At 44.7% G+C, this 27,485-nt stretch overlaps 1 protein-coding gene across 5 annotated transcripts; it reads left to right on the top strand.

The window, feature by feature from the left end:
• Positions 1-4,825: 4,825 nt before the first annotated feature.
• On the top strand, positions 4,826-25,931 carry LOC117537782 (PHD finger protein 21A-like; the record flags this gene model as incomplete). 5 transcript variants are annotated; one of them, XM_034203127.1, is given in 11 exon segments in its annotated part: positions 4,826-4,984; positions 5,979-6,176; positions 6,486-6,527; positions 8,625-8,676; positions 8,752-8,831; positions 9,412-9,472; positions 11,070-11,092; positions 16,333-16,488; positions 18,252-18,327; positions 18,783-18,886; positions 19,068-25,931. In XM_034203127.1, coding segments are annotated over 11 exon segments (1,821 nt in total), but the record flags the coding sequence as incomplete, so codon positions are not given.
• Between the last annotated feature and the right edge of the window lie 1,554 nt (positions 25,932-27,485).

Below are 27,485 nucleotides of genomic sequence, written 5' to 3' on the forward strand. Positions count from 1 at the left end.
GCTAGGAGAACTTTAATACTGCTAGGAGAACTTTAACACTGCTATGAGAACTTTAACACTGCTAGGAGAACACTACTAGGAGAACTTAAACACTGCTAGGAGAACTTTAACACTACTAGGAGAACGTTAACACTGCTAGGAGAACTTTAATACTGCTAGGAGAACTTTAACACTGCTATGAGAACTTTAACACTGCTAGGAGAACACTACTAGGATAACTTAAACACTGCTAGGAGAACACTGCTAGGATAACTTAAACACTGCTAGGAGAACACTGCTAGGATAACTTAAACACTGCTAGGAGAACACTGCTAGGAGAACTCTAACACTGCTAGGAGAACTTTAATACTGCTAGGAGAACTTCAACACTGCTAGGAGAACTTTAACACTACTAGGAGAACTTTAACACTGCTAGGAGAACTTTAACACTGCTAGGAGAACTTTAACACTGCTAGGAGAACACTGCTAGGAGAACACTGCTAGGAGAACACTGCTAGGAGAACTTAAACACTGCTAGGAGAACACTGCTAGGAGAACTTAAACACTGCTAGGAGAACTTTAAACACTGCTAGGAGAACTTTAATACTGCTAGGAGAACTTCAACACTGCTAGGAGAACTTTAACACTGGTAGGAGAACTTTAACACTGGTAGGAGAACACTGCTAGGAGAACTTCAACACTGCTAGGAGAACAACGCTAGGAGAACACTGCTAGGAGAACTTAAACACTGCTAGGAGAACACTGCTAGGAGAACTTCAAACACGCTAGGAGAACACTGCTAAGAGAACTTTAACACTGCTAGGAGAACTTTAACACTGCTAGGAGAACTTCAGCACTGCTAGGAGAACACTGCTAGGATAACTTCAACACTGCTAGGAGAACTTAAACACTGATAGGAGAACACTGCTAGGAGAACTTAAACACTGCTAGGAGAACACTGCTAGGAGAACTTAACACTGCTAGGAGAACACTGCTAGGAGAACTTTAACACTGCTAGGAGAACTGTAATACTGCTAGGAGAACTTTAACACTGCTAGGAGAACACCGCTAGGAGAACACTGCTAGGAGAACACTGCTAGGAGAACTTTAAACACTGCTAGGAGAACACTGCTAGGAGAACTTTAACACTGCTAGGAGAACACTGCTAGGAGAACTTCAACACTGCTAGGAGAACACTGCTAGGAGAACTTCAACACTGCTAGGAGAACACAGCTAGGCGAACTTCAACACTGCTAGGAGAACACTGCTAGGAGAACTTAAACACTGCTAGGAGAACACTGCTAGGAGAACTTTAACACTGCTAGGAGAACTTTAATACTGCTATGAGAACTTCAACACTGCTAGGAGAACTTTAACACTGCTAGGAGAAACACCGCTAGGAGAACACCGCTAGGAGAACACTGCTAGGAGAACACTGCTAGGAGAACTTAAACACTGCTAGGAGAACACTGCTAGGAGAACTTTAACACTGCTAGGAGAACACTGCTAGGAGAACTTAAACACTGCTAGGAGAACACTGCTAGGAGAACTTTAACACTGCTAGGAGAACACTGCTAGGAGAACTTCAACACTGCTAGGAGAACACTGCTAGGAGAACTTCAACACTGCTAGGAGAACACTGCTAGGAGAACTTCAACACTGCTAGGAGAACACTGCTAGGAGAACTTAAACACTGCTAGGAGAACACTGCTAGGAGAACTTTAACACTGCTAGGAGAACTTTAATACTGCTAGGAGAACTTCAACACTGCTAGGAGAACTTTAACACTGCTAGGAGAACACCGCTAGGAGAACACCGCTAGGAGAACACTGCTAGGAGAACTTAAACACTGCTAGGAGAACACTGCTAGGAGAACTTTAACACTGCTAGGAGAACACTGCTAGGAGAACTTAAACACTGCTAGGAGAACACTGCTAGGAGAACTTTAACACTGCTAGGAGAACTTTAATACTGCTATGAGAACTTCAACACTGCTAGGAGAACTTTAACACTGCTAGGAGAACACCGCTAGGAGAACACCGCTAGGAGAACACTGCTAGGAGAACACTGCTAGGAGAACTTAAACACTGCTAGGAGAACACTGCTAGGAGAACTTTAACACTGCTAGGAGAACACTGCTAGGAGAACTTAAACACTGCTAGGAGAACACTGCTAGGAGAACTTTAATACTGCTATGAGAACTTCAACACTGCTAGGAGAACTTTAACACTGCTAGGAGAACACCGCTAGGAGAACACCGCTAGGAGAACACTGCTAGGAGAACACTGCTAGGAGAACACTGCTAGGAGAACTTAAACACTGCTAGGAGAACTTAAACACTGCTAGGAGAACACTGCTAGGAGAACTTAAACACTGCTAGGAGAACTTTAATACTGCTAGGAGAACTTCAACACTGCTAGGAGAACTTTAACACTGGTAGGAGAACTTTAACACTGGTAGGAGAACACTGCTAGGAGAACTTCAACACTGCTAGGAGAACAACGCTAGGAGAACACTGCTAGGAGAACACTGCTAGGAGAACTTAAACACTGCTAGGAGAACACTGCTAGGAGAACTTAAACACTGCTAGGAGAACACTGCTAAGAGAACTTTAACACTGCTAGGAGAACTTTAACACTGCTAGGAGAACTTCAGCACTGCTAGGAGAACACTGCTAGGATAACTTCAACACTGCTAGGAGAACTTAAACACTGATAGGAGAACACTGCTAGGAGAACTTAAACACTGCTAGGAGAACACTGCTAGGAGAACTTTAACACTGCTAGGAGAACACTGCTAGGAGAACTTTAACACTGCTAGGAGAACTGTAATACTGCTAGGAGAACTTTAACACTGCTAGGAGAACACCGCTAGGAGAACACTGCTAGGAGAACACTGCTAGGAGAACTTAAACACTGCTAGGAGAACACTGCTAGGAGAACTTTAACACTGCTAGGAGAACACTGCTAGGAGAACTTCAACACTGCTAGGAGAACACTGCTAGGAGAACTTCAACACTGCTAGGAGAACACAGCTAGGAGAACTTCAACACTGCTAGGAGAACACTGCTAGGAGAACTTAAACACTGCTAGGAGAACACTGCTAGGAGAACTTTAACACTGCTAGGAGAACTTTAATACTGCTATGAGAACTTCAACACTGCTAGGAGAACTTTAACACTGCTAGGAGAACACCGCTAGGAGAACACCGCTAGGAGAACACTGCTAGGAGAACACTGCTAGGAGAACTTAAACACTGCTAGGAGAACACTGCTAGGAGAACTTTAACACTGCTAGGAGAACACTGCTAGGAGAACTTAAACACTGCTAGGAGAACACTGCTAGGAGAACTTTAACACTGCTAGGAGAACACTGCTAGGAGAACTTCAACACTGCTAGGAGAACACTGCTAGGAGAACTTCAACACTGCTAGGAGAACACAGCTAGGAGAACTTCAACACTGCTAGGAGAACACTGCTAGGAGAACTTAAACACTGCTAGGAGAACACTGCTAGGAGAACTTTAACACTGCTAGGAGAACTTTAATACTGCTATGAGAACTTCAACACTGCTAGGAGAACTTTAACACTGCTAGGAGAACACCGCTAGGAGAACACCGCTAGGAGAACACTGCTAGGAGAACTTAAACACTGCTAGGAGAACACTGCTAGGAGAACTTTAACACTGCTAGGAGAACACTGCTAGGAGAACTTAAACACTGCTAGGAGAACACTGCTAGGAGAACTTTAACACTGCTAGGAGAACTTTAATACTGCTATGAGAACTTCAACACTGCTAGGAGAACTTTAACACTGCTAGGAGAACACCGCTAGGAGAACACCGCTAGGAGAACACTGCTAGGAGAACACTGCTAGGAGAACTTAAACACTGCTAGGAGAACACTGCTAGGAGAACTTTAACACTGCTAGGAGAACACTGCTAGGAGAACTTAAACACTGCTAGGAGAACACTGCTAGGAGAACTTTAATACTGCTATGAGAACTTCAACACTGCTAGGAGAACTTTAACACTGCTAGGAGAACACCGCTAGGAGAACACCGCTAGGAGAACACTGCTAGGAGAACACTGCTAGGAGAACACTGCTAGGAGAACTTAAACACTGCTAGGAGAACACTGCTAGGAGAACTTTAACACTGCTAGGAGAACTTTAACACTGCTAGGAGAACTTCAACACTGCTAAGAGAACACTGCTAGGAGAACTTCAACACTGCTAGGAGAACACAGCTAGGAGAACTTCAACACTGCTAGGAGAACTTCAACACTGCAAAAATAACACAACGAGGGAGGAAACAATTAGAAAAAACAAGCAAATATTGATTTGTTTAACAATATCAAGGGTGCTCGTATTGACAGGGAAATAATGTGGGATTAGTCATTAATTCACAAAAATAATCTTAATGTTCTCTGGGATTAAAGTGAAAGCTAACTAAGAAAAACTCACACATTTAAGAGAAGCATTAGATTGTACGTCTGATAAAAAATAATCTTGCGTGAAAAAACTCGGATTAAAGTAAAAACATTTAGAACAAGTTTAACTTTGAAAAAGTACTAAATGCCTAACCCTAACGTATATATTAGTATATGTCTTAGCAATAGTGTAGGTAAAAGTACGTCAAATTGGCGTTAGCATATGTGTTTGCATTAATATCAGCATCATTAATATTAGTGTTGTATTAGTTTAAGTAAAAACATGTAAAATTGGCGTTTGTATTAGCATTAGCCTTAGTATTAGCATCAGTCCCCCTCAGATCCTCAGTGGCGTCACCCAGCAGTGTTCTTCTCATCTGTGTTCTCCTCTCTTCTGATTGGCTGTCTGCTGTCTCCAGGTCCGGCCCAAACCGCTCCCGCCCTCCTACACCAATGTGCACATCGCCCCGGCACCCCCTCCCCCCATGATGGCGGCCCCCCAGCTGCTGCAGCGGCCCCTCATGCTGGCCACCAAGCTGTCCTCCTCCTCTCTGCCCTCAGCGGCTCCCATCCACCAGGTGCGCTCTGCTCGCTGTCAACATCTCATCTTCATCCATCAGCAGGGCTTCATTCCCTCGTCTTCATTCTACAACTACACTATATACATAACAACGATGAAGAGCACTATATACTGAGCATCAAGATAGGTAGAAGTACTCAGAACTTGTACTTGAGTAAAAGTAGAAGTACTCAGGTCTTCTACTTGAGTAAAAGTAGAAGTACTCAGATCTTGTTCTTGAGTAAAAGTTGAAGTACTCAGATCTTGTTCTTGAGTCAAAGTTGAAGTACTCAGATCTTGTTCTTGAGTCAAAGTAGAAGTACTCAGATCTTGTACTTGAGTAACAGTAGAAGTACTCAGATCTTGTACTTGAGTAAAATTAGAAGTACTCAGATCTTGTTCTTGAGTCAAAGTAGAAGTACTCAGATCTTGTGCTTGAGTAAAAGTAGAAGTACTCAGATCTTGTTCTTGAGTCAAAGTAGAAGTACTCAGATATTGTACTTAGTAAAAGTAGAAGTACTCGGGTCTTGTACTTGAGTAAAAGTAGAAGTACTCAGATCTTGTTCTTGAGTCAAAGTAGAAGTACTCAGATCTTGTACTTGAGTAAAAGTAGAAGTACTGAGATCTTGTACTTGAGTAAAAGTAGAAGTACTCAGGTCTTGTGCTTGAGTAAAAGTAGAAGTATTCAGATCTTGTTCTTGAGTCAAAGTAGAAGTACTCAGATCTTGTACTTGAGTAAAAGTAGAAGTACTGAGATCTTGTACTTGAGTAAAAGTAGAAGTACTCAGATCTTGTTCTTGAGTCAAAGTAGAAGTACTCAGATCTTGTACTTCAGTAAAAGTAGAAGTACTCAGATCTTGTACTTGAGTAAAAGTAGAAGTACCAGAGTGTAGGAATACTCTGTTACAGTAAAAGTACTAAAGGGCAGAAAGTTCTTTACACAACATCAGAAACAGTAACAGAGAGCTAGAGTGAATAGGTAAGTTAACCTCTCGCTGCCTCCCACCCTCCAGGTGCGCATCCTGAACGGTCAGCCGTGCAGAGAGAGCAGCAACACGCTGACGGGCATCGTGATCACCACCCCCCCGATGATGACCACAACAACAACACGCCTCGCCAGCAGCGCCCTCCTGACCCCCGTCCTGACCCCTGCCCTGAAGCCCGCCCCCAACAAGCCCATCCAGATCAGCAGCCTGAATGCAGAGCCCAAGGTACCGAGAGCGTGGTTATTACACACAAAACATGGTATTACAGTGTTATTACATAATATGCATGTTATTACACAACACATGCTATAACACAATATACATTTCCTTATTACACAAAACATGGTATTACATAATACTATTATACAATGTTATTAAATAATATACATGTTATTACAGAATACGTGCTATTACATGATTTTAAACAATATAAACTTCCTTAAAAAGACATTACTCCTTAATAACCAAATGTTCAAGTTTGTGTTTCAGCAGCGTCTGCTGATTGATTGATTGATTTTCTTCACCTCCTCTCAGCAGACTGTTAAACCCGGAGGTGGATCTGAGCAGAAGCTGGTGGTGAGCCCCCCCCCCCCCCCCCCCCCCCCCCTCCACCCCCCCACTGTCTCCCCCCGCCAAGAGAGAGGACAACCCCGAGGTGTGTAGAGGGGGGGGGGCAGTTAGGCCCTCCAGCTGAGCGGTGTGACGTGAAGTCATGTGACCGTGCTGTAGTTCCTTTATTGCCCAACATTAGCCTCCTTTAGCTTAGCGGTGGTGACGTGAAGTCATGTGACCGTGCTGTAGTTCCTTTATAGCCCAACATTAGCCTCCTTTAGCTTAGCGGTGGTGAAGGGAAGTCATGTGACCGTGCTGTAGTTCCTTTATAGCCCAACATTAGCCTCCATTAGCTTAGCGGTGGTGACGTGAAGTCATGTGACCGTGCTGTAGTTCCTTTATTGCCCAACATTAGCCTCCTTTAGCTTAGCGGTGGTGACGTGAAGTCATGTGACCGTGCTGTAGTTCCTTTATAGCCCAACATTAGCCTCCTTTAGCTTAGCGGTGGTGAAGGGAAGTCATGTGACCGTGCTGTAGTTCCTTTATAGCCCAACATTAGCCTCCTTTAGCTTAGCGGTGGTGACGTGAAGTCATGTGACCGTACTGTAGTTCCTTTATAGCCCAACATTAGCCTCCATTAGCTTAGTGGTGGTGACGTGAAGTCATGTGACCGTGCTGTAGTTCCTTTATAGCCCAACATTAGCCTCCTTTAGCTTAGCAGTGGTGACGTGAAGTCATGTGACCGTGCTGTAGTTCCTTTATAGCCCAACATTAGCCTCCTTTAGCTTAGCGGTGGTGACGTGAAGTCATGTGACCGTGCTGTAGTTACTTTATAGCCCAACATTAGCCTCCTTTAGCTTAGCGGTGGTGACGTGAAGTCATGTGACCGTGCTGTAGTTCCTTTATAGCCCAACATTAGCCACCTTTAGCTTAGCGGTGGTGACGTGAAGTCATGTGACCGTGCTGTAGTTCCTTTATAGCCCAACATTAGCCTCCTTTAGCTTAGCGGTGGTGAAGGGAAGTCATGTGACCGTGCTGTAGTTCCTTTATAGCCCAACATTAGCCTGCTTTAGCTTAGCGGTGGTGAAGGGAAGTCATGTGACCGTGCTGTAGTTCCTTTATAGCCCAACATTAGCCTCCTTTAGCTTAGCGGTGGTGACGTGAAGTCATGTGACTGTGCTGTAGTTCCTTTATATCCCAACATTAGCCACCTTTAGCTTAGCGGTGGTGACGTGAAGTCATGTGACCGTGCTGTAGTTCCTTTATAGCCCAACATTTGCCTCCTTTAGCTTAGCGGTGGTGAAGGGAAGTCATGTGACCGTGCTATAGTTCCTTTATAGCCCAACATTAGCCTCCGTTAGCTTAGCGGTGGTGACGTGAAGTCATGTGACCGTGCTGTAGTTCTTTTATAGCCCAACATTAGCCTCCTTTAGCTTAGCGATGGTGACGTGAAGTCAAGTGACCGTGCTGTAGTTCCTTTATAGCCCAACATTAGCCTCCTTTAGCTTAGCGGTGGTGAGGTGAAGTCATGTGACCTTGCTGTAGTTCCTCTATAGTCCAACATTAGCCACCTTTAGCTTAGCGGTGGTGACGTGAAGTCATGTGACCGTGCTGTAGTTCCTTTATAGCCCAACATTAGCCTCCATTAGCTTAGCGGTGGTGACGTGAAGTCATGTGACCGTGCTGTAGTTCCTTTATAGCCCAACATTAGCCTCCATTAGCTTAGCGGTGGTGACGTGAAGTCATGTGACCGTGCTGTAGCTCCTTTACAGCCCAACATTAGCCTCCTTTAGCTTAGCGGTGGTGACGTGACGTCATGTGACCGTGCTGTAGTTCCTTTATAGCCCAACATTAGCCTCCTTTTGTTTAGCGGTGGGGACGTGAAGTCATGTGACCGTGCTGTTGTTCCTTTATAGCCCAACATTAGCCTCCTTTAGTTTAGCGGTGGGGATGTGAAGTCATGTGACCTTGCTGTAGTTCCTTTATAGTCCAACATTAGCCTCCTTTTGTTTAGCGGTGGGGACGTGAAGTCATGTGACCGTGCTGTTGTTCCTTTATAGTCCAACATTAGCCACCTTTAGCTTAGCGGTGGTGAAGTCATGTGCTTACTCTCTGTTCCAGAAACTGGCCTTCATGGTGTCTCTGGGCCTCGTCACACACGACCACCTGGAAGGTGAGTTTCTGTCTTCAGGTCCGGATGCTGCAACCGCGGAGCTTTCTGGATTCAAACTTTCATGTTTCTCTGCAGAAATCCAGAGCAAACGGCAGGAGAGGAAGAGGAGAACGACAGCCAACCCGGTGTACAGCGGCGCTGTGTTCGAACCCGAGGTGCAAACACCAGGAATACTTTAAATCATAACCTCACCAACATCTCACCTAAACTGACGCAGACCTGAAAGGATGAACTGATGTGGATATTGTTATACAGTAATATCCATTAGCTGCCGTCGGTGGAGGAGCATCCATCAGGGGACTGTTGTAGATCAGGGGTCAAAGTCAATTTCCCCTCAGGGCCACATCAGCATTATGGTTGCACTCAAAGGGCCGGTTGTAACTTTAAGACTATATAAATATATATAAAATAATGTATTATTTCACATTATTGCCTCTGCATTGGATTATTATGGGATAGGGTAATAACTTCATAATTAACTGCGGCAAATAATTGCAAGTCTCAGTGTCACAAAATGAGATGCATTGTGGGACATGTAGTTTAAGGGCAACGTGCTTCTGTAAAGTGGCATGTAACCGTATAACAAACATATGGTATTCTTTCAGAGCTCTTGTGGGGACACAGAAAGTGTAGTAGCAGGCCTTGAGTTTGACACCCTGCTTTAAATGAAAAGCATTCTTCTCATAAAATGAATTATTCACATTTCATTAATTGAACATGTTCTGTTTGTTTCAGAGGAAAAAGAGTGCAGTGAGTTACCTGAACAGCCCTCTGCACCAAGGGACCAGGAAGAGAGGTCCGTATGATATACACCATATATATAGATATCTATATATCTATATATATACAGTATATACCTGTGTGTATATACATTATGTACAATAAAGATGCAGCTCAGTAACAGAAAGCAGTTTAACTTGCTCAGTGTAATCAGAAGAGACTAATTTCTGACTCTAATAATAATAATACCTGCTGTAAAATAACCCCCCCCCCTGCTGCTACTTCCTGTTTCTTTTCGCTCCTCTTAATTAAAGCCGGATTTATACTTCTACACATATAAAAAATACTAAATATGAAGTTTTACAGGATCAATATGACCTCCATCTGAAACTGATCAGGATCAATATTACCTCCATCTGAAACTGATCAGGATCAATATTACCTCCATCTGAAACTGATCAGGATCAATATTACCTCCATCTGAAACTGATCAGGATCAATATTACCTCCATCTGAAACTGATCAGGATCAATATTACCTCCATCTGAAACTGATCAGGATCAATATTACCTCCATCTGAAACTGATCAGGATCAATAGGCGCGTTCACACCGGAGTACTTTCCCCCTTTAGTTCCGTTAGCACCCCTGATGTCGCGTTCACACCAAAAAGAGGACTTAGTGCCGGGAACTTTGACCCCCATGTTCAGTGCTTGCTGAGAGGTGGTTCTCTCCTGGGGGGGAGAAGTGCCCCAGTTCTGATTGGCTGGGCGAATTGCAAACCACGCCCCGTAAAACTCTGAAAAGTTTTGTGAAGCCGCCATTGTATTTGTGGCATTAGTATTATTAGCATTAGCCCCGCGCAGAAACGCAGAGAGACTAACTTATGGCAACACAAAAGAAAACATGGGAGCGGTGGAGATGAGGAGGTGTCGGCGTTCTGGCGATTTACTCCCAGCAGCTTCGACTGAAGCCTTCCCCAACTCCGGGGACTTCCGGCCGCGGACTCCGGGTGGCAGTATACGCCGTGAAGTGGTTTGCAGCCTGCCAGTAAACCCAAAGCAGAAGAAGAAGAAGTGACGTCAGTGGCTCATTTGCGTAATCCTCCCCCAGGGAAAAGTACTCCGGTGTGAAGGCGATTGGTACTGAGTGCCCTGGGGTAATAAGTGCTGCAAAGTATGCAGTGTAACGCGGCTTACCTCCATCTGACACTGATCAGGAACCTCTCAGCTTCTTCACGCCTCGTGCACAGAGAGCTGCAGTCTCTTTCTCATGGCTAAAATAAGGGGTGTAATTATTATCAATAATAATTTAAAGTAGAAAGTGCAATAAAAATGTAAAATACAAATCTGTATTTAAACACAAGTTAATGACAAAAGTCTGATAAAAAGATAAAAGTGTTTTCTCTAGGATAAAAGTCTATTTAATTGTAGTTATTTCCCCGTGTGAGGCTGCAGCCCTGATCACATGACGGGGGCCTGTGGAATCTGACTAACTCCAGCACTAACACTGCTGTCTGTGCTTTGACTCCTCCTCCTCCTCTTCCTCCCCCTCTGCCTCCTCCTCCTACTCCCCTGCCTCCTCCTCTCCCTCTTCTTCCTCCTCCTACTCCCCTGCCTCCCCCTCTTCCTCCCCCCCTGCCTCCTCCTCTTCGTCCTCCCCGTCCTCACACTAGCGAACGAAGACTCCCTTTCTAAGGTATGTCATACAGACTGTGATTGTTTTTCTCCCCCCTCTCCATCTTTTATTTTTCTTTGTTTTTCCGTCTTTGTTGTTGTCTGTCTCATTTCACCCAGGTCGCCCTCCTAAATTCAGCGGTGTCCCGGAGCGCCCCCCCCCGGCCTCCCCCTCCAGCCCCGTCCGCCCCCCCCCCCTGCCCAGCCCTGGGGATGTAAGTAACGAGAGGGGGGAGACGAGGGAGAAAATCCCCTGTCACTCAAACACTTACAGGCCGGCAGCTCCGTCACCTCCACACACATCACTCACTCTGTTGTCTCCATGATTATCATCCACCATGATTTTTACTTTCAGCCTTACAAAGTGAACAGCGTCCTGTAGAGCTCACCCCCAAAACCAGCATTTATACCTTAGTGACCCCCCAAAACAAACCCTGTGTTTTCTCTCAGGCCAGTGACCAAGAGTCAGAAGACGTAGAAAGTGGTGTTTAGTTTTACCCTGAGATGGTTCGGGAGGAGGCCGTCATTTCACAGGCTGCGTCCATGAGGGAGGTCGGTGTAACAACAGCATGTTAGGGGGGTAATAAGGCTCTTATAACAGTGTAATAAGGGGAAAATAGGGGTGCAATAACAGTGTAATATGGGTGGGTTAGGGGTGTAATAACAGTGTAATATGGGTGGGTTAGCGGTGCAATAACAGTGTAATACGTGTGGGTTAGGGGTGCAATAACAGTGTAATACGTGTGGGTTAGCGGTGCAATAACAGTGTAATACGTGTGGGTTAGGGGTGTAATAACAGTGTAATATGGGTGGGTTAGGGGTGCAATAACAGTGTAATACGTGTGGGTTAGGGGTGCAATAACAGTGTAATACGTGTGGGTTAGGGGTGCAATAACAGTGTAATACGTGTGGGTTAGGGGTGCAATAACAGTGTAATATGGGTGGGTTAGCGGTGCAATAACAGTGTAATATGGGTGGGTTAGGGGTGCAATAACAGTGTAATATGGGTGGGTTAGGGGTGTAATAACAGTGTAATATGGGTGGGTTAGGGGTGCAATAACAGTGTAATACGTGTGGGTTAGGGGTGTAATAACAGTGTGATACGTGTGGGTTAGGGGTGCAATAACAGTGTAAAACGTGTGGGTTAGGGGTGCAATAACAGTGTAATACGTGTGGGTTAGGGGTGCAATAACAGTGTAATACGTGTGGGTTAGGGGTGCAATAACAGTGTAATATGGGTGGGTTAGCGGTGCAATAACAGTGTAATACGTGTGGGTTAGGGGTGCAATAACACTGTAATATGGGTGGGTTAGGGGTGCAATAACAGTGTAATACGTGTGGGTTAGGGGTGTAATAACAGTGTAATATGGGTGGGTTAGCGTTGCAATAACAGTGTAATACGTGTGGGTTAGGGGTGCAATAACAGTGTAATATGGGTGGGTTAGCGTTGCAATAACAGTGTAATACGTGTGGGTTAGGGGTGTAATAACAGTGTAATATGGGTGGGTTAGCGTTGCAATAACAGTGTAATACGTGTGGGTTAGCGGTGTAATAACAGTGTAATATGGGTGGGTTAGCGTTGCAATAACAGTGTAATATGGGTGGGTTAGGGGTGCAATAACAGTGTAATATGGGTGGGTTAGCGGTGCAATAACAGTGTAATATGGGTGGGTTAGGGGTGCAATAACAGTGTAATATGGGTGGGTTAAGGGTGCAATAACAGTGTAATACGTGTGGGTTAGCGGTGCAATAACAGTGTAATATGGGTGGGTTAGGGGTGCAATAACAGTGTAATATGGGTGGGTTAGCGGTGCAATAACAGTGTAATACGTGTGGGTTAGCGGTGCAATAACAGTGTAATACGTGTGGGTTAGGGGTGCAATAACAGTGTAATATGGGTGGGTTAGGGGTGCAATAACAGTGTAATATGGGTGGGTTAGGGGTGCAATAACAGTGTAATACGTGTGGGTTAGGGGTGCAATAACAGTGTAATACGTGTGGGTTAGGGGTGCAATAACAGTGTAATATGGGTGGGTTAGGGGTGCAATAACAGTGTAATACGTGTGGGTTAGGGGTGCAATAACAGTGTAATATGGGTGGGTTAGCGGTGCAATAACAGTGTAATACGTGTGGGTTAGGGGTGTAATAACAGTGTAATATGGGTGGGTTAGCGTTGCAATAACAGTGTAATATGGGTGGGTTAGGGGTGCAATAACAGTGTAATATGGGTGGGTTAGGGGTGCAATAACAGTGTAATATGGGTGGGTTAGCGGTGCAATAACAGTGTAATATGGGTGGGTTAGGGGTGCAATAACAGTGTAATATGGGTGGGTTAGGGGTGCAATAACAGTGTAATACGTGTGGGTTAGGGGTGCAATAACAGTGTAATATGGGTGGGTTAGGGGTGCAATAACAGTGTAATACGTGTGGGTTAGGGGTGCAATAACAGTGTAATATGTGTGGGTTAGGGGTGCAATAACAGTGTAATATGTGTGGGTTAGGGGTGCAATAACAGTGTAATATGTGTGGGTTAGGGGTGCAATAACAGTGTAATATGGGTGGGTTAGCGGTGCAATAACAGTGTAATATGGGTGGGTTAGGGGTGCAATAACAGTGTAATATGGGTGGGTTAGGGGTGCAATAACAGTGTAATACGTGTGGGTTAGGGGTGTAATAACAGTGTGATACGTGTGGGTTAGGGGTGCAATAACAGTGTAAAACGTGTGGGTTAGGGGTGCAATAACAGTGTAATACGTGTGGGTTAGGGGTGCAATAACAGTGTAATACGTGTGGGTTAGGGGTGCAATAACAGTGTAATATGGGTGGGTTAGCGGTGCAATAACAGTGTAATACGTGTGGGTTAGGGGTGCAATAACACTGTAATATGGGTGGGTTAGGGGTGGCAATAACAGTGTAATACGTGTGGGTTAGGGGGTGTAATAACAGTGTAATATGGGTGGGTTAGCGTTGCAATAACAGTGTAATACGTGTGGGTTAGGGGTGCAATAACAGTGTAATATGGGTGGGTTAGCGTTGCAATAACAGTGTAATACGTGTGGGTTAGGGGTGTAATAACAGTGTAATATGGGTGGGTTAGCGTTGCAATAACAGTGTAATACGTGTGGGTTAGCGGTGTAATAACAGTGTAATATGGGGTGGGTTAGCAGTTGCAATAACAGTGTAAGATGGGTGGGTAGGGGTGCAATAACAGTGTAATATGGGTGGGTTAGCGGTGCAATAACAGTGTAATATGGGTGGGGTTAGGGGTGCAATAACAGTGTAATATGGGTGGGTTAAGGGTGCAATAACAGTGTAATACGTGTGGGTTAGCGGTGCAATAACAGTGTAATATGGGTGGGTTAGGGGTGCAATAACAGTGTAATATGGGTGGGTTAGCGGTGCAATAACAGTGTAATATGGGTGGGTTAGCGTTGCAATAACAGTGTAATATGGGTGGGTTAGGGGTGCAATAACAGTGTAATATGGGTGGGTTAGCGTTGCAATAACAGTGTAATACGTGTGGGTTAGCGGTGCAATAACAGTGTAATACGTGTGGGTTAGGGGTGCAATAACAGTGTAATATGGGTGGGTTAGGGGTGCAATAACAGTGTAATATGGGTGGGTTAGGGGTGCAATAACAGTGTAATACGTGTGGGTTAGGGGTGCAATAACAGTGTAATACGTGTGGGTTAGGGGTGCAATAACAGTGTAATATGGGTGGGTTAGGGGTGCAATAACAGTGTAATACGTGTGGGTTAGGGGTGCAATAACAGTGTAATATGGGTGGGTTAGCGGTGCAATAACAGTGTAATATGGGTGGGTTAGGGGTGCAATAACAGTGTAATATGGGTGGGTTAGGGGTGCAATAACAGTGTAATATGGGTGGGTTAGCGGTGCAATAACAGTGTAATATGGGTGGGTTAGGGGTGCAATAACAGTGTAATATGGGTGGGTTAGGGGTGCAATAACAGTGTAATACGTGTGGGTTAGGGGTGCAATAACAGTGTAATATGGGTGGGTTAGGGGTGCAATAACAGTGTAATACGTGTGGGTTAGGGGTGCAATAACAGTGTAATATGTGTGGGTTAGGGGTGCAATAACAGTGTAATATGTGTGGGTTAGGGGTGCAATAACAGTGTAATATGTGTGGGTTAGGGGTGCAATAACAGTGTAATATGGGTGGGTTAGCGGTGCAATAACAGTGTAATATGGGTGGGTTAGGGGTGCAATAACAGTGTAATATGGGTGGGTTAGGGGTGCAATAACAGTGTAATACGTGTGGGTTAGGGGTGCAATAACAGTGTAATATGGGTGGGTTAGGGGTGCAATAACAGTGTAATACGTGTGGGTTAGGGGTGCAATAACAGTGTAATACGTGTGGGTTAGGGGTGCAATAACAGTGTAATACGTGTGGGTTAGCGGTGCAATAACAGTGTAATACGTGTGGGTTAGGGGGCAGTTTGTTAGGGGTGCAATAACAGTGTAATATGTGTGGGTTAGGGGTGCAATAACAGTGTAATATGGGTGGGTTAGCGGTGCAATAACAGTGTAATACGTGTGGGTTAGGGGTGCAATAACAGTGTAATACGTGTGGGTTAGGGGTGCAATAACAGTGTAATACGTGTGGGTTAGGGGTGCAATAACAGTGTAATACGTGTGGGTTAGGGGTGCAATAACAGTGTAATATGGGTGTTATGTGGGTCTTTAAAAGGTACATTTCACCTGAAAATAATAATAATATTCCACAAAAACTACAATTGGAACACGTGGCTTAAAGGCTACGGTTTATTTCAGGTTGTGGTGAAAATATTGAACAAAAATAGAGAAAAACTTTCCTAAAAATGTCTCTGAAAATAAATCTGTGTGTGAAGTAGAGAGCATCTAATAGATACATGAGGTTTCTATTATTGAGCCAGAGTTAGTAAACCGATGTTTCGTGAAGTTTTGCTGTGAATACTTCGGTTGTTCTGTTTCTACGTGTTTTGACTCTTGACTCACGGCTGAGTTCACGTTGAGAGGAACTGAGTTCACGTTGAGAGGAACTGAGTTCACGTTGAGAGGAACACAGGATGTTTTGGGGGTGTTCCCCTCTAATAACCACTCGGAACACATTCTAACCCCCAGTAACCCTCTGTGTGGGCTCAGACTAAACACACGTGTATCACATGTCCATGAGATATTAAACTACACCTCATGGTGCCCCCCCGGCCTCTGCGTGGTGGGGCTACGCTGGAAACTGATTGGTCCAATTCTTCCTCACAGGGAGACATCCATGAGGATTTCTGCACTGTGTGCAGACGCAGTGGCCAGTTGCTCATGTGCGACACGTGTTCTCGTGTGTTTCACCTGGACTGCCTGGACCCTCCCCTGAAAACCATTCCTAAAGGCATGTGGATCTGTCCCAAGTGTCAAGATCAGGTAACCACAGCAACCGTGACTGATCCCGGGTCAGAACCAGAGCCCCGCTGCAGAGCTCAGGCTCCGGCACACCTCCGTCAGAACACCACGCGTTAGGTTAGGGTGGAGGGTCAGGTGTTAGGGTGGAGGGTCAGGTGTTAGGGTGGAGGGTCAGGTGTTAGGGTGGAGGGTCAGGTGTTAGGGTGGAGGGTCAGGTGTTAGGGTGGAGAGTCAGGTGTTAGGGTGGAGAGTCAGGTGTTAGGGTGGAGTGTTAGGGTGGAGGGTCAGGTGTTAGGGTGGAGAGTCAGGCTCCGGCACACCTCCGTCAGAACACCACGCGTTAGGTTAGGGTGGAGGGTCAGGTGTTAGGGTGGAGGGTCAGGTGTTAGGGTGGAGAGTCAGGTGTTAGGGTGGAGGGTCAGGTGTTAGGGTGGAGGGTCAGGTGTTAGGGTGGAGAGTCAGGCTCCGGCACACCTCCGTCAGAACACCACGCGTTAGGTTAGGGTGGAGGGTCAGGTGTTAGGGTGGAGGGTCAGGTGTTAGGGTGGAGGGTCAGGTGTTAGGGTGGAGGGTCAGGTGTTAGGGTGGAGGGTCAGGTGTTGGGGTGGAGAGTCAGGTGTTGGGGTGGAGGGTCAGGTGTTGGGGTGGAGAGTCAGGTGTTAGGGTGGAGGGTCAGGTGTTAGGGTGGAGGGTCAGGAGGGTCAGGTGTTAGGGTGGAGGGTCAGGTGTTGGGGTGGAGAGTCAGGTGTTAGGGTGGAGGGTCAGGTGTTAGGGTGGAGGGTCAGGTGTTAGGGTGGAGAGTCAGGTGTTAGGGTGGAGAGTCAGGTGTTAGGGTGGAGGGTCAGGTGTTAGGGTGGAGGGTCAGGTGTTAGGGTGGAGGGTCAGGTGTTAGGGTGGAGGGTCCGGTGTTAGGGTGGAGAAACACTTGTGGAAGGTGTAAAATCGTGCATATTACCGTGTGTTCAGGTGGAGAAATCACGTGTGTTCAGGTGTAAATCACGTGTGTTCAGGTGGAGAAATCACGTGTGTTCAGGTGGAGAAATCACGTGTGTTCAGGTGGAGAAATCACGTGTGATCAGGTGGAGAAATCACGTGTGTTGAGGTGGAGAAATCACGTGTGTTGAGGTGGAGAAATCACCTGTGTTGAGGTGGAGAAATCACGTGTGTTGAGGTGGAGAAATCACGTGTGATCAGGTGGAGAAATCACGTGTGATCAGGTGGAGAAATCACCTGTGTTGAGGTGGAGAAATCACGTGTGTTCAGGTGTAAATCACGTGTGATTTCACATGCTAAGAAAGATAAATTGAGTCAGCTATATTTGCTGCGTCCACTGAGTTTATACAGCACGGTATAACGAGGTTAAAGTTTATTTATTCTGCGAGGGTAATTTAAACTGATGTCTGCATGCCCTTGTGATGGTCCTGGCGGTCACAGTTCACAGCGTCCTCTTTAAAGAAGGGTCTCACGGAGGAGGTGGGCCCCAGCCTGGAGCTCTGCACTCAGACCCTCCTCAAGGCCAGAGACAATCAGAGCCACTTAGCTGTACTGTAAAATCTGCTGTCTGAACTTTAGGACTGTTCAATCCTTTGTAAGCATACACATAATGCAGTATTGTTTTGTTGTGCTTCTGTCCCATTCATTGTGTCAGTACAGATCTCACACCCATCCACTCCATTGCTTCCCCTTGTTTCAGCCTCACCACCGCAGGGTGGTGGATAGATTTATTTCCTTCCAATCTTTTCCACATCTCTGCCTCTTTGACAACTGCTAGCTTCTCTTTGCAGATCCTGAAGAAAGAAGAAGCCATTCCCTGGCCTGGCACTCTGGCTATTGTTCACTCCTACATCGCCTACAAAGAAGGTGACGATTCTTTGACTCTCTCCGACATCAGCCGGGAAGAATGCGAATACTTTGAGAAACCTCATTAACGCAAACTGTGGCCATATCAATATGCAGTAATGTTTAAACAGACCAGACTGAAATGGAGTCACAGGGTTCAATCTAATTTGAAAATGTAGAGATACCTCTAAACAGGTACATGATTTCTTGTAGTGAGACCTGTGGGTTTCGTAAATAGTGTTTTGTCTTCTGCAAATAAACAAAACATCTTATCGTAGTGTTGGACACGTTTTAATTCTGGCTGAGTTCAGTCAACAATAACAACAACAGTTACCAGCTAATATTTTGGGGGAATATAACTTATTCCTGGTCTAGTTTTCCTTTGACTGAGATTCAACTAACATGGCCAAACTGATAGAAATGATAGAAACTACAGAGGACATTTGAGATGAACCGTTGTGTTTTGTGTGCTGCAGCTAAAGAAGAGGAGAAACTGAAGCTGATGAAGTGGAGTTCTGAACTGAAGCTGGAGCGAGAGCAGCTGGAGCTCAGAGTCAAACAGCTCAGCAACTCCGTAACGGTAAGAAACAAACAGCTTCAAAACTACAAAGAAACAACTAAGAAACTGTAAGAGCACATCATCGCTGACCAGGCTTACATTACACGCTCTCAGTTTAGAGGCATCTTCTATTTTCTGGGGCACATCATTTTTTTTAAGTTTAGGAATCCGTGGTGTAAGAATGTGTTCTCTCTCTCATCAGAAATGCATGGAGACCAAAAACACGATCCTGGCTCGGCAGAAAGACATGCACCTGTCTCTGGAGAAGGTCAAGCACCTGATCCGCCTCATCCAAGCCTTCAACTTCAACCAGGCTCTGAAGGAGGACGTCCAGGAGTCTGCTGCCACCGTCTCTGAAGCTGCACCAGAAGCAAACTCTGTGGAGAAAGTGAAGGCTGAGAGCTCCTTCTCCACCCCCAACACCCCCACCACCAACAGCAGTAACAGTAACACTGGTGGAGACGAGAAAGCAGAGCAGCCCGGAGCGTCAGGGAACATCCAGGCGGCCGGAAACACCGAGAGCAAGGCTGTCGTAGAGGCTACAGAGCTAACAGCAGATAACAGCCCTACTGGAGGGACGGGGATCCAGGCAGGTGATGGTTCAGGGGGAGTGGGGGAGGTTGGGGCGGGGGGTGAGGCTGTGGGAGGCGGTGATTTACCCTCTAACCTTCAGACGGAGGTTGTTTCCGACCCCGACACTGAGATGGTCGACCTTCCTGCTCCTTCGGGGGTCTCAACTGTCATTTCAACGGTCGTCTCAACGGTCGCAACCACCAACGGTACAAACGGGACGTCCGATCCTCCGGGCAAAGACCCCCGGAGCCCCGAACACAAGAACCCTGACCCCCGGAGCCCTGAACACAAGAGCCCTGACCCCCGGAGCCCAGAGGGAACCTGCACCACCAACAACTTCTCTGAGAACAAGATGTCTGGCGTCACCCCTCCAGAGACGGCGCAGGAGAAGAAGCAGGAGGAGATCAGCGATGACAGCAGCAACAACAACAACAAAACCTCAGAACCCTCCCAGCATTCTTTGCCAGCTCTCGTCAGCAGTTTGGACAATAAGAAGTAATGCCAGGTCTATCCAGTGGCGGGAATTCAAACATATATATATAAAAAAAAAAAGAGACTTTGCTTGTGCCCGACGGTGCCCTGAAGTTGCCAATCTGTATAAATGTTGTTTGTTTGCATCGTATTGTCAGACTGTGTCAATGGTAGATATACAGCCCAGGTCACATGACTCTGGCGACGCACCAGTGTCATCATGCCAATTAGTGATAGACGTCCAGTGTGGAGATGCTCAAAGGGAGATTTAATTCATCATCACACCAGTGTGTGCCTGTTAACGTGGCCCCTGTGTTCTCTGTTAGGGGTGGACAAAAAACGAGAGCATGGATCCGATCTGTCAGGGGTTACTGGTCTAAAGAAGCAGTGTTGTGATAGAGTAATGAAAAGAGAGCCTGTGCACCCCCTCGTCCCAATGAACCTAAACTTCTGCAACCCTGATACCCTCTTCCTGTGAAAACCCCTGAACCCCAACCCAATGTCACCTCCCCTATCGTCCGCCGAACATTTAGCTCTTTATTAGCTTCGAAACTGGCTGCTTTTGCAACACTTTGGTCCAGGTCCGTTATCCAATCAGACCGTAAACAATGACAGTGCACAGAAAAGGAAGTCCTGGGTTGAGCTAGGTTGTTCAAACACAGAAAAAGTCACCAAAATGATCAGGCGCAGGCAACAGGTCGTGGGGAAGTTGTTTTGGACGCGGATTGGTGATCCAGAAGACTAAGGTCACTCATAGACCAAAAGGGGTTCAATATTCAAAGAACAAATACTAGACCTTCTGTTGCAGGACCAAGCATCCTTTAAACCAACCCATAACTTCCAAACTACTATCCAGCTGTAGACGCGTTCATTCAACCAACATACATGACCTTCCCCTCGAGAAACCAAACATTCCCCAGTCATTCCTCCTGAACCCCAAAGGGTTTAGTACACTCCATACATGTTGGGAAAGTTAGAAGTATCGTTGTTTGAAGCGTCCGGACCCCGTTAAACCAACACACCCAACTTTCAAATCAGTCTGTGAACATAACGTCTGTTCATTTAGTTCCCCCTTATTTTAACAATGTGGTCACATGACTCCTTCTGATGTTACTGCAGATCTGCTGTAAGCTAGCTAGCTAACCTAGTCATTTCAGATTTTCTGACAAACACATGAGACGACTAATTCTGAGACAGAGACAGTTGCATCGTTTCTGAAGCTGCAGCGCGTTTGCACCTGTTTGCCACTGTACAGACAAGTTAGCGTCGCACAAAGAGAATCTCACTGATGTTTTTAGACTTCTCAAACAGTCTAGAACCAGAAACTGTGTTCATTCAACAACAAATAACCCCTCTGGTTACTAAAGACGAAACGTAGCTTCGCCAGTTCAAACATCCCGTTCCAACAACCCTCTCCCAGTGGACCAATGACCAAACCCCCCGAATACTGACCCCCACACCCCTGGTCCCCTGACTTGATGCAGAAGTGTTCGGCGGGACGAGGCCAGCTGTGGCCTCACAGATGTTTCCAGTGGTGTCGGTCAAGTGTAGTGATTGAGTTTTCATTCGTGAGTCAAGTGTGTCAACTGAGCACTAAATGTGAAATTGCAATATTGCAATGTCAACACAAACTATATCTGGGCTGTGTTTCTTTTTATAGGAAAAGATATTCAGGTCTTCCTAGTCTTCAGAATAAGTGCTTTCTGTTCCTGAACCTGCTGGACTGGCATTATCAACACAGTGGTGATCTCTGCTTTCTGTCGAACCCTGAACTGCCAAATGATGTTGTCTCCAGATCCAGCAGGGACCAGTCCGTCTACGGAAAGATCAAATCATTGGCGTTGTGAGATGTATAGATGCGTCCCCAGATCGAGACAGGAGAGCTTACTAAACAATAACCGAGGATCTTCGGGTCTCAAAGGAACCACAAATCCTGAGATTAAAGCACAAGCTTGCTGCATCACAAAGAAGAGCTTTTTGTATGTTAATATGGAAACAGAGTATGCATCTCTTTGTTGTGATGTGACTTATCCCCACATTGCCAATATTTTTCTAGGAGGAATTCCAAACCTCTGTGTGACATTGAAGGTGTGTTCCTGGGTTAGCATCTCTCCCCTCTCTGGAGCTCGTCTGCGTTTCTCCGCTGAATCATGACTTCTGGCTCCTCCTCCACTAACGGTGCTTTCTGTTTCTTTCTTTCTGCTTAAAGTGTAGTCGTGAAAACACGTATTCACCGCTGAGAAGCCATGAAGATGATAGTCCTGAAATCATGAGAAGCTGTTACTGACGGGGAGTTAGCAGCCATGCTAGTGGCCACGAGAATGACGATGATATTTTGGGTGATCCGTCACTTCTTTTATCAGCAGCCCCACGTTTAGTGAAATATCTCAACACTAGTTTTGCTAACATTTCAGATATTCGCCACCAGGCCTTTCTTCAGACGTCCCAGTGAAGGATCTCCCGGGACTCTGTTTTATGACCAGATTCACGTTAGCGTTGCCACTGTTAGCCTGTTAGCTTGCTAACTATAGCAATTAGCTCTAATGGAAGAAGCTGCTAGCATGGCTGTAGACTCGTGTTAGGATGACATTCTTAAATAATATTACTAAGTGACAAACCTACAATGTGTTCCTGTGCAACTGATTTTATAGAGTGCTATGGCTGTCTTAAAGGTGGGAATTAAAGTTAAATAAAAACACAACAAGCTACTTCCTGTCTGAAACTAAGCCAGCGTTGAATGGTCCTGAGGTTCCTCCAGAGGATTCTCCCGGACGATGCGTTTCTGCTGTGTGGGAACGTGGTTCTGTAGTCGTGAGCGCAGCGGTGAATACGATGTGTGGCGACTTTAAAAACAAGGTGTTACATGTGTCTTTTTTATCATATCATATTGTACCAACATATCTAACGCACCACGTTTTGAGTTTCTGACGTCAGCTGTACAAACTGCCTTCATCAGGAGATCCAGAGCAGAAGAGAGTTTCTACGACAAGGACAACAGGAAGTGGACGTTTGTTCCTCCTGATTCTCGATCGTTCGGTCTTAAACGGTTTTCTTTGCCCCCCCCCCCCCCTCTGTACAGTAGGTACCTCGAGTGCCTTTTCTTCAAACAGCAGATAATATTTGTCTCTTGACTTGCACTGTGACTTGTAGAAACCCCCCCAGCCCTTCACTTCCTCAGGCAACGGAAACATTTTCATATTTCTTCGTTTCTTCTCGACCACATTGTGTTTCCTCATTGTTTTTTATTACTATAGGAGTTGCCTTAAATGTGTTTTATTTTCCTTCCTGAGCGCGGAGAGATCCCAGCCTGGTGGATGTGGTGGTTTTGGTGGCGGGGGAATCGCTCCAGAGAGAGATTACTGGGATGTTTGACAGCCGGACGTTTGGCGATGCACTTTTTGTTTCGACCAGTATTATTGATATTATTATGGGCGTGTAGAAAAACAAAAAAAAGGATCCGTCATGAATCGTTCCTCTCCCTCTTCGTTCCCTCGATGCCGTGGTTCCTCGTCTTGTGTTTCTGGATTTTCTGCTTAAAACAAGCTAACCGCGGCGCGCAGACCTGTCCTCGCATGCCTTCTTATGCAAACTTTTATACCAGATTTGTCAAACCTTTTTTAAATATGCATTTGTTTTTTAACTTCTTTTTTTATGTGAAACTCAAGTCACCTTTATTCCGTTGAACATTGTGCAGTTTGGGTGTTTCTCGTTTCTTCCTGACGTCGTGTTTAGACTTTCATTTGGACTCGGCTAACGCACCATGCTGAATGTTTGGGGGGGGGGCGGGGCAGGGCTTTTTTATTGAGTTATCGGATCCTATTTGGTCTAAAAAGTGAATCTATCCGAAGAGAACGGCAAGGATCTGTTGGTCAAATCTGTTGGTGCGTTTTTAAAAATCTGATCTGAATTGTTTTATGTTTATGGTTTAAGAAAATGTTAATGAGTGTTTTGCTAAATCAACAAAAAGTGTTTATTTTAAATCCTCTTTGAAACAGGTGGATGAACTCAGCGGTTCCTTTATTTAATCTGTGAAAATAGGTAGAAAAAATAAATGTAAGGGTAATTTTAGATGACTGTTTGTTGTTGTAATACTCATTTTGACCACAAGAGGTTGACGTACTCTCCTGTTTTAAACACTTGTTCTTTCTTCATGGTGGTTTTTAAATCACTTCATGATCTCTAAACACACATACTAATATGTAAATATAATATATACTTCACCTCTTGTGGTTTAAATTAGTATTACATTTAAAATACTGGTTAAAAATAGTTTTCATAGATTAAAAAAATAGGTTTTTATTAGCTTAGTGTGTGTGTTGTTGTAATACTCCTTTTGACCACAAGAGGCTGTGACTTCATGCTCCCTAAACACAATATAGAAATATAAAATATACTTCACCTATTATGGTTAAATTAGTATTGCATCAATAAAAACTGGCAAAAATAAGTCAAGGATAATTGTATTAGATGAGTGTTTGTTGTTGCAATACTCATTTTGACCACAAGAGGCTGAAGTGCTCGCCCATGTCCTTTATACTAAAAAACAACCTGTTCGTTTTTGTGTTTTTTAAATTACTTAATGCTCTCTAATCACACTACTAATACTTAAATAGAACATATACTTCACCTCATGTGGTTTAAATTAGTATTACATCAAAAAAACTGGGGGAAAGTGTCACTTAGGGTTTGTTGTTGTAATACTCATTTTGACCACAAGAGGCTGAAGTACTCGCCCATGTTCTTAATACTAAAAAACAACCTGTTCGTTTTTGTGTGTTTTGTAATGACTTCATGCTCCCTAAACACAATATAGAAATACATACATATAAAATATTCTTCACCTCTTGTGGTTTAAATTAGTATTACATCAATAAAAACTGGCAAAAAAAAGTTAAGGATAATTTTATTAGATGGGTTTTTGTTGTTGTAATACTGATTTTGACCACAAGAGGCTGAAGTGCTCGCCCATGTTCTTAATACTAAAAAACAACCTGTTCGTTTTTGTGTTTTTGAAATGACTTCATGCTCTGAACACAACATAGAAATGAATTAATATAATATGTACTTCACCTCTTGTGGTTTAAATTAGTATTACATCTAAAAAACTGGGAGAAAAGTGTGTTCGCTTAGAGTGTGTTGTTGTAATGCTCCTTTTGACCACAAGAGGCTGAAGTACTTGCCCATGTTCTTTATATTTAACTATATACAAATACATAAATATAACATATACTTCACCTCTTGTGGTTTAAATGAGTATTACATCAGTTGCACAATTTCACAAATAGCAACAAAAACGATCTGCTTTTTCCCCACTTGCTTCACAAAAGGAAAAAGATCAACGCAGGAACATTTTAACCTTTTAAGTCCTGAACACAAATGCGTCACCTTTTTATTTTTGCCCTTCCGTACATTTTCAGTAATTGATGCATATCGTTTATTATGATTTGACGCTCATCTCGTGGATTCTTCTGAAAGCAGTTCTTTATTTTAACGAACGATCAAGTCCTGATTGTGGCCTTCTAGTATTGTGTGGAGACATCGACCCGCTGTCCATCCCGTCCGGATCCAACTGTTCGCCCCGAGCTTCTTACCTCGTCGTCCACGGCTAATCCATCGGGGTGTTGACTGCAAAAAAAAAAAAAAAAAACACAAAATAAAGTCTTTTTGTATCTTCCATCCGGTGAGGCATTGTAGCGACGGAGAGGTCACCCGGTGTGCTGAATAATGTGTAGGAATTACACACTGAATATTTGTATAATTGTTTGTATTTTTTCATAATGATTTTGGAAAGGAATGTGTTTATTTTTTGACTTGTGTTCCAGACGTGTCTTCTGTTGGCCTGACATGGGGGCGGTCTGCTGGGATCCTTACCTCTGTATTGAGCCTATTCTTCTGTGATGACTTCTTTGTATGCAGTGTTTAGGAAATACTGTGGGGAACAAGGGGAGGAGTTGATATTAGGAGCATTTGATCAATTTGTATTTATTTATTTTATCATTTTGTTAATAAATTGTGAAAATCAGTCTCATTGCTTTAAGTCTTTCACGGGGATTCACATCTGGTTAAATAATAAAACTGGATTTAAGTTCACCTTCATTTCAATCAGTGCTACATTATTTATAAAAAGGGATAAAGCAGTCGGCGTTATCCTGCATTTAATAGTGTTAAGACCACCTCAACCAAGACTTTAAGAGGTCGAGACCATCTCAACCAAGACTTTAAGAGGTCGAGACCACCTTAACCAAGACTTTAAGAGGTCGAGACCACCTTAACCAAGACTTTAAGAGGTCGAGACCACCTCAACCAAGACTTTAAGAGGTCGAGACCTCCTCAACCAAGACTTTAAGAGGTCGAGACCACCTTAACCAACACCAAGACTTTATGAGGTCGAGACCACCTTAACCAACACCAAGACTTTAAGAGGTCGAGACCTCCTTAACCAACACCAAGACTTTAAGAGGTCGAGACCTCCTTAACCAAGACTTTAAGAGGTCGAGACCACCTTAACCAAGACTTTAAGAGGTCGAGACCACCTTAACCAACACCAAGACTTTAAGAGGTCGAGACCACCTTAACCAAGACTTTAAGAGGTCGAGACCTCCTTAACCAACACCAAGACTTTAAGAGGTCAAGACCTCCTTAACCAAGACTTTAAGAGGTCGAGACCACCTTAACCAAGACTTTAAGAGGTCCAGACCACCTTAACCAACACCAAGACTTTAAGAGGTCGAGACCACCTTAACCAATACTTTAAGAGGTCGAGACCTCCTTAACCAACACCAAGACTTTAAGAGGTTGAGACCTCCTTAACCAAGACTTTAAGAGGTCGAGACCTCCTTAACCAAGACTTTAAGAGGTCGAGACCACCTTAACCAACACCAAGACTTTAAGAGGTCAAGACCACCTTAACCAAGACTTTAAGAGGTCGAGACCTCCTCAACCAAGACTTAAGAGGTCGAGACCACCTTAACCAAGACTTTAAGAGGTCGAGACTTCCTCAACCAAGACTTTAAGAGGTCGAGACCACCTTAACCAAGACTTTAAGAGGTCGAGACTTCCTCAACCAAGACTTTAAGAGGTCGAGACCACCTTAACCAAGACTTTAAGAGGTCGAAACCACCTTAACCAAGACTTTAAGAGGTCGAGACCACCTTAACCAACACCAAGACTTTAAGAGGTCGAGACCACCTTAACCAAGACTTTAAGAGGTCGAGACCACCTTAACCAATACTTTAAGAGGTCGAGACCAATTTAACCAACACCAATACTTTAAGAGGTCGAGACCACCTTAACCAACACCAAGACTTTAAGAGGTCGAGACCACCTTAACCAAGACTTTAAGAGGTCGAGACCTCCTTAACCAACACCAAGACTTTAAGAGGTCGACACCAACTTAACAAACACCAAGACTTTAAGAGGTCGAGACCACCTTAACCAAGACTTTAAGAGGTCGAGACCACCTTAACCAAGACCAATACTTTAAGAGATCAAGACCACCTTAAACAATACTTTAAGAGGTCGAGACCTCCTTAACCAACACCAAGACTTTAAGAGGTCGACACCAACTTAACCAACA

The sequence above is a fragment of the Gymnodraco acuticeps genome, unplaced genomic scaffold (genome assembly GCF_902827175.1).
Source record: "Gymnodraco acuticeps unplaced genomic scaffold, fGymAcu1.1, whole genome shotgun sequence".
Lineage (NCBI taxonomy): Eukaryota > Metazoa > Chordata > Actinopteri > Perciformes > Bathydraconidae > Gymnodraco > Gymnodraco acuticeps.